At 42.0% G+C, this 13,454-nt stretch overlaps 1 protein-coding gene across 1 annotated transcript in view; it reads left to right on the top strand.

Moving 5' to 3' along the window:
- Nucleotides 1-4,265: 4,265 nt before the first annotated feature.
- PDE7A (phosphodiesterase 7A) overlaps nucleotides 4,266-13,454 on the top strand; it is a gene marked incomplete at both ends in the record, with an annotated part of 72,853 nt that continues 63,664 nt past the window's right edge. The window contains one exon of the mRNA XM_080610940.1: nucleotides 4,266-4,403. Coding sequence (XP_080467066.1) covers nucleotides 4,266-4,403 — 138 coding nt within the window. The remainder of the gene's footprint in view (nucleotides 4,404-13,454) is intronic.

Here is a 13,454-nt window from a genome sequence, read left to right as displayed (position 1 = left end):
CTGTATTGCCACAAAAATCCAAACAAGCCCTATGCAGACCCAGGGTAAGTCAGAGGGAAGGGACACAGCAAACAGGGACAGGAGTACGCTTCAACCGGGCTGCCAGATGTCTGGAAGTTCTGTGGAAATACACAATATTCACTCAGATAATAAATCAGCAGAAAAGAGAATGCATTTGGGTATATGCTAGAGAAATAGCACATGCCAAAAACAATGTGTAAAAATGCAGTTGCTGAGGGCATAACAAATAAAAAGACATTTTTCCTGTCTATAGAAATTACCGTGCCTTTCATACCATGTAACTTCTTCAGGCAAGAGAAAAAGCTAAACATTCTTGTTTTGATCATGTACCTGTAAAAGTAAGTATTTTCTGTGTTCTTTGGATGTGCTCAAAGTACAAGCATGTTACGCTCTTGGGGATCTGTATTTTCCTTTTGTACAAGAACATGGGAAAAGCATCCTTTTCTGTTCAGACTGTTCAGCTCTGCCAGTGTTAGTTGCCTGTGCCTCAGTGGCGCTCTGTGCCGTGTGGTTAGCCCAGCAGAATGTCTGCTGGAGTACCTGTGTGATTTCATCCTCTTCTCATATGAACTAAGAAACTGATTCTGTGATCTTCCATTTCTCCAGTTTCACAAATGCCCTTCTTCATGATAAACCCAACCATCAGTAATGCTTCTTCCTTGCTAGACAGCACCCTGAAAATTGTAATGATGTGTAAAGATATTAACTGTAAATGTAAAAAGAATAATTGAAACTTAATTAACACTCCCTCCATGTGACGAAATTCTGATGTGTAGCCTCTATTAAAGGCTGTATATGCCATGATTAAGAAGCTACAATAAACAGAGCTTATATAGGTAAACTGTGGCACCTCATGATGTCATACGATGCATGTAAGAAGTGCAGCACCATGGTGCTGGAACGATTCCATGGCTCAGAGGGAAAATAACATCATTCAAACAAAATGTTGTGAATAAACAATTTGGTGTTGCTATACCTCTGTAACAAACTAACTAAAAATCTCTGACATGTGCTACAAGCTCTTAACTTCTTCACTGTAAGGGTGATGAGACACTGGCCCAGGTTGCCCAGAGAAGCCATGGCTGCCCCATCCCTGGCAGTGTTCAAGGCCAGGGGCTGGAGCTAGGTGAGTTTGAAGGTCCCCTCCAACCCAAACCATTCTGCGATTCAATGATTCTATGGACTCACAGCAAGACAAGACAGCAGACAGAATAGGCACGATATAACATACTAAGCATGTATTATTTTTGTAACAAGCATATATATGCACTTTTTTGGTGACTTACACCATAATTGTAAGGCTTTGTCTATCATCCTGAGGTGGGATTATTCTTCATAAATTCATAAAAACAATTATCACCTGGCTAATATTACTAACTTCTGTATTTATTAAAAATAGTAATTTGTCCTGAAAGCAGAACACTTATGGAATCAGTCACTGCCTGGAAAATCTATGCGTACTTTGTAATAATGTATTTCAGATTCCTTACAGGTGTTTATGCAACATTAATTAGAGATCAAAGATAACTTGTTTATTAACAAAGGAAAACATTGGTTATGCTATTTAAGCTCAAACTGAGCACAAATATGACCTTAAAGAACTGGCTTCAACTTGTCAGTTGGAAAGTACACAGAGCTGATATGAACTGTAAACCACATTATCAATAATTTTTATTTATAGTTTGACCATATAGGTTTGAAATATACACTGTGTATATTCACTAAAAGTAAGAATATACTTTTTCCCTACCAAAAAACCCCCCATGATATATTGTTCATAAATTGCATTTTACGTTGACTAGAGTAAAAATCCATCCTACCTGAGCACAGAAAACTCATCTGTACTTAGCAGGAAAGAACCAGAAGTAATTTTGAAAACATGAATGAGGGAGGGAAATCCTGACTTGGAGCTTGTGGAGTTCTATCAGTAACTTAAATGCACTGTTAATTTCATGTAAGCAGGCCAAATATGAGTAAACCACCAAAGAATGCAGAAGAAAACGCGACATACCTTAATTACTGAAAAAAAGGTATGTTATTTTACTTTGAAATATGGTGTGGTTATTATATTTTGAATTATTGCACATGTACATTATAAAGTCATACTGTGAATACTTGTGATGTTTTTATTTCAAGAAACGGGAGAAAAACAACTGAAGAAAGCTTTTAAGAAGCAGCAGTTGATCCAGTGTCCTCTCTCATGTGTTCGTGTTGTCCTGGGGGCTACCCGCAAGGCAATGTGGGATTGCAGTTCTGCAAACGAACTAGGTGCATTTGTGACCTTCATTGCTCAAACAGCCATCAGCCCACATTCATAAAACTTCTTGCTTCTGTAAGTAGTTCACACAGATTAAAATCCTCCTTACAAACCACCTATTCTTTCCAAATGGGCTCTTCCAAAGCTGTGTCACTGCCTATAAATAACCATTATCATGTGAAATCTAAACCCTTCTGCCAGTAAGCAAGCACTTAGAACAATGTATTATGCAAACTTAAATCATATGAATCATTTTGCAAAATCTGATTTTTAAGTGGGTACAGGCACTTCACAATATTACTCAAAGAACAGAAATGTTCCTTTACCTATCATGCTATATTTAGAACGTTTTTTAATGATGGAGAAACAAAAGAGACGAAAGGATGTAAAAAAGCTGCAGCGAGTGACAACGGGAGGCTTAGTCCTAAAAACCAAAGTTTAAAGTGTCCCAGGTAACGTGATGTACATAGCTATGGGCCTCATCACCTCATGAAATTTTCCTGCTTCTTCCAGCCTGGAGTATTATGGTTTGCCAAGAATCTCATTTTCTACCTTCAGAAAGATTACACGGTGTTATTACCTCTTCAACTTGTGAAAATCCCACCCCTCCACGTTTTAGAACATGAACAGCCAGGATTCAAATGCAAATACAAATTCCGCCCTGTATTGCTTTTGATAGACAATGCGTTTCAAGCACAGCCATCTTCCCCCATTTGATTTTGAATAGCCATGCGTTCAGGGCCAAGCCGTACAGGCCGATGGGTGCCTGGCTACAGAAGCTGGATCCCATCCCGCAGCAACCGTAGCCCCCCGGCCAAAGGGGCACAGCCGTGGGAAGAGGGGAGCTGACGGAAAACGCGGGCAGAGTCAGCCCCTCCACGGCCGCCTTCCCTCACGGCTCGCGGCCCCGTCAGGCCTCGCCCGCGCAGCACCCAGCGCGGCACGTGCTCAGCCCACTGAGCAGAAGGAGGGAAGCACGGAAGGGAAGCAGGAAGGTGCCGCCTCCGGCCCCTGGGCGGGCAGCACGGCGGGGCGGGGTGCGGCACAACCGGCCCCCCCAGCTCCCCCCCCCCACCGGCATCGCCGCCGGCCGACACCGAAGGCGCGAACAGGAGAGCGCATGCGCCTGCCGCGGCGCGCGGGGCCCACTGGCGCCGCCGAGCCACCCTGCTGCGCACGGGCGGGAGGAAGGGGAGAGTGGGTAGTTACGTGATGACGCTCTGCGTGTCGCCAGTCGCGCGACCCACGCAGAGTCCGTCGGGCTTGTGCCTCCTCTTGGCCCAGTGCGCTCGGGGCTGTGCAGAGTGGGGGCGGGCGGGGCGAAGGCTTTCTCCCTCCTCCTTCTCCTCCTCCTTCTTCTTATTCTCCCTCTTCTACCTCTTCTTCCTCCTCCTCTTTTTCCCTCCTTTTCCTCCTCCTTCTCTTTCTCCCTCCTTCTTTCCCCTCCTCCCCGGGTCCCCTCTCCGAGGGCCCGACCCCTTCCCCTCGGCGGAGCTGGGCCGTGCAGCGGCGGCGCCTCCTCCACCTCCTCCTCCTCCCGGCCGTGCCGGACAATAGGGGCGAGCGCGGCGTGTGTCTCACCCAAAGCGGCCCCCCCAGGCCGGCCTCGACTCCATGCGCGGCGCCGGGCAGCGGGGCTGACAGCGGCTCCCGCCGGCGGCAGCGAGGCCCGAGGGAGCAGCCCCTGGCTCCGAGCCGGGACTCGCAGCCTCCGGCGCTTCCAGAGGCGTCCCGCTTCGCCGCCTCCCTCTTGCTCCCGGCGGCCGTTCCCGCCAGGCTTTGGCTGCTGCGGACAAAGGCCCGGGGCCCGGCGCGGCCCGGCCCGACCCCCCGGGGGGTGCGGGGTTGGTGAGGAGGCGCCGGGCCCCCGCGGGGTTTTGCTGCGGGCTCCCCCCCGCCGTCCCGCTGCGGCGAGCCCTGCGCGGGCAGGTGCGGCGGCGGGCGAGGCCGCTGCCCTGCGGCGGGTCGGCGCACGGAGGCTTCTTCAATGGAAGTATGTTACCAGCTGCCGGTGCTGCCGCTGGACAGACCGGTGCCGCAGCACGTCCTCAGCCGCAGAGGGGCCATCAGCTTCAGCTCCAGCTCCGCGCTCTTCGGCTGCCCCAACCCCCGGCAGCTCTCGCAGGTAGGCACCGCCACCGGGCCCGCAGGCTCCCGCCTCTTCGCCGCGGCGGCAGGGGTCTGAGCCGACTCGGCGTCCCGCCGGTTCCCTGCCCGGGAGGGCGTCCCGGGCTCCTGCTGGGCGCCAGGGCCTGCCTTTGGTGTCGGCAAGGAGCTGAAATGCTGGGAGGGAGGGTGGGCTAGCGGTGGAGCTGCCCCCAGGGACTCCCGCATTGCTGCGGCGGCGGCAGGGGCGAGCGGCCGGCCTGCTTGTCGCCCCGGCCGCGCCGCCGGTCGCGCCTTCCCCACAGCAGCGACGACGACGATGAGAAAATACAACGTTTTGTACGTTTATGGCTAGTTACTGTCGGGGCTGTCTTTTTAGCGAGCTGTGAACTCCTTGGGGTTTATTTCCAGAGCCAGTGAATTATTTGTTTCTTCTGTAATTTTTAAACGAGGGCTGTTTTCTAGCTTTTTAGCTTGAGCTTTCTTTGAAGGGTCTAAGTTTCCTATGGGGCTGCCAAAAGCTGCAGTGACTTTACTGAAATAATGAACATGCACTGCAGTGTTTTATTTGGGATGCTAAGCTGTTTCTCCCTCCAACTATAAAGACTTGCCAATCCGTCTAGAAAGAGACAAAGATCCTTGGCTTTTTCACTTCCATGGTATTGTTCCCTGCCCGTATTACATCAGTTACAAGATGAACTGTCCTGTATTTTGTTTCATCTGATCGTGTTGGAAATACTACAAAAAGGGTCATTATAACTATTAGGACAAAAGGGAATGTGTTTTTTTTTTCACTTTTCCTTGTGAACGCTGCCCTAAATTTCTGAATATGCATTAGTATGATTTCCCAGCAAACAGTGATGAAATTGTATTCTGATGGAAGTCCCTAGAGAAAATGTGGAATTATGGTGGAAAGCATGTGTTTTGGTGGGAAGTCAGCTGGTTTGGGCTTCGAGGATTTTTCTGTAAGGTCAGGATTGAAAGTGCTCTCTGGTGTGTTGACCTAACAGAAGATGTTGCCTTTGCTCTTTGCATGTGTAATGGTCGTTTTTATTGTTTAAGTTTTTGGGGTATCTTACACAGTTATTCTGCTTTTCCATGACTTGCTTCACTTCATATATGCACATATAGAAAGTACTGGTCTCTTTTGTCTTTGTTTCTCGTTTGGTAGCAGGGAAGCTCTGTGTGTGTGAGCATTAGGCATGTGTATGTTTGGGAAGGAAGAATCAACAAAATACTGTTAATGACCAGAAATTTGAATGCATGTGAAAGTAATTCTTAGTAAGCAAATGAAGATGAATGTATGTTGACAACCCTTCTTTCCTCGAGTATGAATATAATGATTGACCAAAACTTTGGTTTTATGACAAACTATTTTCCACGTAGCAAATGAGTTGGAATATTTTCTATTTGTACCACTTGATCTTGAGGTGTGCTTGGTGTGCTTCATATGTCTTCTTGAAAGTCCAGCCTAATGTAGCATGTTTTGTCTTGTGCAAATAAGAGTAAAGTCTCTCTTGTTTGAAGCATTTGTGGCCTTCTGGGAAAAGGAATAGGCAAAATGGTCAAGGTGATAGATTGTATTTATTCCTTTTCTGCGTGGTCTCTGGGGCAGGTGACACATGAAGTGTGTACAAGTTTGTCAAATTAAATATGGTATTGACATTTAAGGTTGTTTTTTTTTCCCAACTTTCAAGCTTCTCAATGGATTCCTTGTTTTCTGATCAGTATGCTGCAGGTAGATTAGAATGAGTCACAGGGATAAGTGCTTGAATAACTTGTAAAAAAGTGAAAAATGTATATATGCGTACTTGACCAATAGTATTTCGTTGGAGTAACTAGAGAACCAAGTTTATGCATCAATAAAAGGGAATTTGAATATTTAAGTGAGGAAGTCTGCGCTAATATTGGCCAGCTGATTAGAGTACAGCTATGTTTTGCTGCTTTTACCCTTTTTTTAACTTTCCTCCTGAAGTCTCCTGCAGACAGGAGGTTGTGAATGTCTGCTCGACCTGCAATCACAAGCTGGTGTAAATGATGGACTAAGAAGCATGACCAGTGAGATTAATGATTCTATGTAACTTGTGAACTTCACCTTGCAAGTCTCCTCTAAGACTCCTAGTATTTCACTACCGTTGCTGTTCAAAGGCATCTGAACCCTGACTAGTCATTTTCAGTCTTCTGCTTGGGCTAGCTTTGAGCAACAGGAGTAAAACTGGAGGTGTGTATTAGCAAACTCAAGAAGCTGGTATTTGCAGACAGCATTTTACAGTTAATACATATTTGGAAGATTTTCTTAAAAAATGTAAGGTCTTGAAAATTGAATTCCCACTTGGAGATTAAAAGTGAAATGACTGAGGCAGAAGACATTTTAGGCTTATCCTTTCAGCAAGAAGGTATTTTACATGGGAAATACAGGTGAGACAAATGCATGCTACATCAAATATTGACATTAATTATGACAATGCATAGCAGACAAATATTAATGTCTTCTAATATATTAGGTGGAATTTCAGTTTAATATTTCATTAGTTTTACTAAATGGGTTCAAAATGGGCTGTGTGTTGGGTTTTCTATGAAGCTTAAATGAAGTGGTGCTAGAAATGACCTCAAGCATTCTGGTCTGCTGCTCTCAGCCCCAGGAAGGATAAATTGTACTTGCAGTATTATTAGCAGATGTTTGTCTAATCTGTTTGCTTAATCTGTTTTTAAGATACAGTCTTATGAGATGTGGTGAGCTGACATAACTCATTATTGCTGAAGGTGAAAAGTCCTGACACTGGGCATGTGTTATTACTACTTCCTTTATGCCATCTCTGATGCTTGTCAGGTGTTTACTAATTCAGTACTCTAAATCAGCAGAAAAGTAATGCAAGCAGGAAACTGAGTAGCTGCCTGCTATTTCTTAGAACAAAATAGACTTACTGAAGTTTTGTCAGAACTGTTTTAAAGGAAAGGTTGGTACCACTAGGCTTTTGAAACCCATAAAAGCCTCAAATAATAGAAATTACACAATCTCACTAGATGACTTAACTGTTCTTAATAGTGCTTAACTGTTCTTGTCATAAGAGTTCTTTCCTAATACTGAATTTAGATATTCCTTGTGGCAATTTATGCCTTTTACTGTCCCCAGTAAATGTAGAGAAAAGCGTTTTCCTTTTCTCTGTGCAGTTTTCTTTTATGTATGAGTTATTTCCCCATAGTCTCTTCTTTAATTTCAAAGTATTAACAACAAAAATAGTAAAAATGACATACGTTACCTGGAGGTTATTTGTGATATTTATTGTTCAAGCCCAGTCAAGTGAAAAGATGCTATTGTATGAGTTTATACAATTGTTTGAGGTAGTAATTGTCTTTGAATGTGAAATAATTTTAAATGCTGATGCTAAAAGCTGTTTTTAAGGGCACTTGAATGGGTAACAAAATGACTAGGACATTTCACACTAATGAGATTGAATTTAAGTTCACTGTATGATCAAGTGGATGTTAAGTAGTACCTTGGATCGTATGTTTAGGGTAATGCACATGTACATGTGTCATGTACATGTAATCCTAGATTTGACTTAAAGAGGATGTATGGGGAAAAAAAGTCACGAACAACAGCTGCACTGGTGGATTCTTCAGTGAAAGGTACACCCTTCCTCTGAAACTCTGAACCTCAACATAGGACAAGAGGTAATGGCCTCAAGCTGAGTCAGGGGAGGTTTAAATTGGATATAAGGAAGAATTTCTCCACAGAAAGGGTGATCAGGCATTAGAACAGGCTGCCCAGGGAAGTGGTGGAATCACCTTCCCTGGAAGTGTGTAAAACCCATGTAGATGAGGTCCTTAGTGATACAGTTTAGTGGTGGACTTAGTTGGCAGATCTTAAAGGTCTTTTCCAAACTAGTTGATTCTATGAATCTATAAACTAAGTGCTTTGGCCACCTTTCGCTATGTAACTCCTCAGTGTTTTTCACCCAATGCAATCCAAACATGTTTCTGTCTGCATGTAGCATTGCAGGTTACAAGACATAATTGAGAGGTGTATTTTTTATAGTCATATAGGCATTGGTCCATTGTGAATCCCGTGGTTGCACCTTTTTGCTGGGAGAAGTGTTGGCATGACCTATTTTCTCCTTGCAGCTGCTCATTTCTGCTCCTGCATTTTCGTCTTAGTTGTGACAGCTTCTTTCTTCTCTCTTTTTGATCAGGTTATTTTCCAGCCCTGGCTGACTACAGAACAATTTCACAAATGGTTATGCCTGTTAGTAAGGAGGAAGCAGTACACCAGAATGGTAGACTAGGAGTAACGAGCAGTGGGGAAACAAGAAATACCTTAGATTGCCCCTGCTATTGAGTGTAGAAACTTACCCTAAACCCTTTTCTTTCCTCATCCACTGTTTTTCGTAACTCTTCTTCTATACCTTTCTAATTCTCTCCATCAGTGTTACTCAGTTGCTTGCTCTTTTATTAGCTTTCTCCTGCCATTTCCCATATCTCTGCTGCATGAATAATTAACAAGTTAAAATAATGAAATAGTTTTCATGCTGTGATTCCTAGCCTCTGGAATTAATTCTGTGTGTTGCTGCTATGTTTGCCATTCCCTTCATCTTATATTTATTGTGTCTGGTTGCTGAGATTGCATCTATTCATATGAGAGGCAGAGACTGACTCTGACTACGCACAGCACGGGCAAGTTCTGATGGGGGATTTCATGCATACAGTAATTTTAAGTGATAGTTAATTTTTAAAATGCTCTCTGACTTTTATGACCAATTAACTTTTTCATATGTTGTAGTGTAAAGCAACTTTGGTACTTGCATTCTGCAAAAGGTCATAGCAGCTTATTTCATGGCCTATAATTGCCTATGTAAGATCTAAGCAGAATAATAGTTTAAAGTCCCCATTAATTAGATTGTCTTAAATCACCAGAAGTCAATTCTTCTTTGTTCAGATTGTGTAATAGTATGTTTTGTGCTTTGTATGAACCTCAATTTTCTGATGCTATCTTTAAAGAGAAATTGGTTTGAAAAGAGAAATTATAGCTATGTGCCCCTTAAGTTATGAAATATTGAATTTAAACCATAAAACAATTTTACAAGAAGTTGGCATTAATATTCAATATTCTATATGAACTAATAATGCAGATGTGTAATACAAATACATATTGTTGGAACTAGTAGTGTTTCATGTGGGATGTCTGTTTCAGCAGATTTTCTTTTACATTTCCCCCCCCCCTTTGCTAAGCAAGTCTTTTTTGTTGTTTGGGGTTTTTTTAGGTTGAGAAAAGCAACAGTATCAAAACCTGGTTAATTCTGAGTCAATATGAGCTCAATTATGAATTAATAAAGTATCATAAAAAGCATGTAATTTTCTGACATTTCTATTATTCTACTGTTTTGGCATGTAGAAAATAATGTTGAGAACATCTGCAGTTGAATCCTTATTTCTTCAGTTCTTTTATTTTCTGCAAAGCCTATGGGGGAAAAGAAGCCTTGGTAATGAAATAGTGATTTGTTAGAACAGTTCTCAGTCATGTCAATGACCATTGGCTTATTGTTGTCTTGTGTTTCCCTCATCACTCATTATCTACAAGTTCCCACTGGTTTTATGCTAAAATTGCAGGTTTCTGAATAAACTCACTCATTTTCTAGCACAGAGGATCTATGATTTGTGACTCTGTTTCTAGGTCCTGCCAGGTTATGGCTCACATACAAAACACCTTTTGATTGGACCCAACCTGTTGTATTTGCCTTTCTTACAAATTCACTGAGTCTGCATGGAAATAGTGAGTAATTTGGCAGCTCAAGTTAGGTTGTGTTTTGTGTTGTTTTTTTTTTTCTTTCCTCCCAGAAGTGTGAAACCAATGTAACTTGGTTGTCCTTTACTGTGGAAATCTTTGTTAACACACATAATACTTTCAGCGTGTGAATTTATACAGTTGGGTGCCTAAGATACAAATCCGTGCATCTCATGATACTATTAAAGGAATGTAGTGTGTTCTGTTACTTAGAATATCCTTTCCTTGTAAATAAAGGACTGGGGATGAACATCGTAAAAACTTTTAATTGTAACCTTGGAAATAATACTAAATACTGCATTTAGTGCAGTTAGTTCTTTGTGTGCATTCACAGCTGACTGAAATACTCAGTTCTACTTGAAAATTCTTCTGAATAAGCAAATAAAAGTGCTTGGTGTGTGCATGCATGTGCACATAGGGTCTTGTAGGAAGCATGTGTCTGGGACCGGGGACTGAACCTAGACCTCTCAAATTCCAGTTCACTGTTATGCACAGAAATCCTCATAGGAAAACTTGGTACAGTTTGTGTTTTATTAAATGTGGCATTTTCCTCAGTTTGTTCTGATTATGTCATTAGCAAGTAACTGCAGTGTAAATAAGCACCCCGTGTAATCCAGCCAGGCAGCCTGCCAAAGGCAAGATATTTTATTATAAAAATGCATTTCTGGAAAACTGGAGTTAAGGGTTAGTTGGGGAATTGTTTATTTGTATGTTTGCATCCTAGGTGTATTGTAAGGAATTCGTAGCCAAATATTTTGTTTTCTTTCTGTTTGAAAATAAATTTGTGGCTGTTATCTCACCTTCCCTGCCCTCCTCCCTTCCCTACCCTGAGAATTTTTTACTTCTTTTACAGCAGTCTTAACTCATGTTTTCCTCCCACTTCCCCCAGCTTTGTACACCTGTGATATGGCAATCTGATTTATTATCTTCCTGACCACACTCCCACAGTAATTATAATTAGAGAGATTCCTGGAGCCTGCTTTTCATCACAAGGTAGAGGGCAAATTCTTTTCTCAGCTCCTAGATGAAAGTGTGAAGGAGCCAAAATTTGCAGCAGGCCCTCCTTCTCTGCATGCCTTGAGCATCAGAAAGAGTATGCTGCAATGAAAATAACCAAGGTAGTTCTGTATTAGCAGATTTTACTGTCTCTCCTGGTTCTTGCTGCTAAATGAGATATGTAGAGAGAAAGAGCCTGTTTCCTTTACCAGTTATTTTATTTAGCTTTTTCCCCAATAACAGGCATGGCTGTAGGCTTCTCTGACTAGTAAACTGGAGTAAAAATATCTCAAAGGAAAAGATACAGGAACCTATTCCAAAGCTGTGAGGGAAAAGGTTATAATGGGAAGTGTTGAGATTTCAGTAGGCAAATCAGCCTTGGAAAGGTTTAGCATCTTTGTGTGCATTCTCTGTTTGATATGGTAGTCTTAGTTGTCTTAGAAATTGAGATACATATGGTCTTGGGATGCTTAGAAGCAAGTGATTTCCAGAGGGACTCAGTTACACAGATCAGAAAAAGTTAACACTCTTACAAAAAAATGCTGGTTTTACTAGTATAAACTGGTAGCAGAGGGACCATAGATAGCTGTTGTGGCAGGAGTGATGCTGGCCTGTGTTGTTTCCTGCTTTTGTAGCTAAGACACTTCATATATTGATGCTACAGTTGATGGCGTACTGAGGAGGTTTCGCATGTAGTCAGGCATGAACTCACACTTCCATTTTTTTTAAACTTTTAGGTAAAGTTCCTATGCAACAGAAATATCCTGAAAGATGTATGCGTGGTGGCAGTGGAGCGTCAGTAGTGCCCTGTCTACCCTTTTGGAATGGTAAAGGCCTGTAACCAGTGTTCAAAAAGTCTGGAGTACTTAAATTTCCTTCATTATTATCTGTGCAGTTTTGGATAGTAGATTTCAGCAATTGCAGTAGTTGAGCTCTTGTATTGGGCAAGGGAGAATCCATGCAGTTCCTTTTACAGCTGCAGATGTGGTGTGAAACTGCTTAATAAAAAATGTCAGCATGTGGAAGTAGGTGAGCTTTTTATGTTCTTGCTTATTATGAGGGATGTAGAGAGTAATTTGATGGGGTTTTGTTCTGTCATTTCTTCTGTTGTAAAGTCTCAGCTACATTTCCTTCAGCATGGTGATAGTAGGAATTTATGCACTTCTCATTGGATTTAAACAATGTATTTAATCAGCTTTTCCTAGATTGTTTTCATTTGGAGAAAATAAGCATCTTTGTCCAGATAAAACATCTAGTATTTAGCCCATAAATTGACAGAGGAAATGGTAGAACTTTATCCAATGCCTGAATTTAAAAAAAGAAAAAAAGAGGTAAACTTGAGGGTTTTTTGCCTTGAGGATCCTATAATGTCCCTAATACTTCCAAAACACTGTTGGCGCCATGCTCCCACCCATTTTTTTTTTTTTTCCTTCTCCTTTCAAAAAAGATACTGGTTCTCTTATGAAGATAGTCACCCTGCTTATATCTGTCACTTCAGAGTATTGTGAGAGTTTTGTAACCTACCATAAATGAATACCAGAAGTTAAACATAGTGAATTGCAGGTACTAAATACCTTAAATTTTGGCTGCAGGGAATGTGTTGGACTTGTACTCTATGATCTGTATCAAGTTTTAGGCTCTCATAAGGAGGAGAAATGCTTAGTCTCTGTAGAAGTGTTGAATAGTTGAAGCTATGGTTACCTTGGAGTTTTGTTTTTCATGTGTTATGACATTGTTTTTGTCAGTGCCGTCCAGGTTAAGGTGAGGGCCAAAGCTATGTTTTCTGTCTTAATAAAAGGCCCTTGGTTAAAATTGTTCACCTACCACTTTTTGATACAATAGACCATAAATGAGATAATTGACTGTGCACTACAAGGCTAATCCATTTTCACGAGCTTTTTAGGAAAGATGATTTGAGAGGATTAGGCGACAAGTTATTATGCATGATTGGTTGGCTGAATGTGAAAGACCATTATGACTAATGAAGTTTAAGACTTCTTTATTTTTAATACTGTTGTATTCATGTGAAAGCATAGGAAAGAAGCGGTATACTGAAATATCTGATTGTATTGAAACCAGTTAGAGAGCCAGGAGGTCTGATTTTTCTCTTATGCTTGAATGTGGCGGAGAGTCTGGTTAGGGTGGGAGGACACAAAGATTGATATGCTGAAGAATACATTTTAAACTCATTTCCTAATGTAATAATACACATGTTGCAGAAAGCTTGCTTTTTTTTCCTGACACTCCTCGAATGAAGATTGTAAAGTTAAGTACAATGGTTTTTGTATTTAA

Source organism: Psittacula echo, assembly GCF_963264785.1.
Source record: "Psittacula echo genome assembly, chromosome: 2".
Taxonomy (NCBI): Eukaryota; Metazoa; Chordata; class Aves; order Psittaciformes; family Psittacidae; genus Psittacula; species Psittacula echo.
Note: the sequence above shows the minus strand (reverse complement) of the source record. Positions and strands in the feature narration are given on the sequence as shown.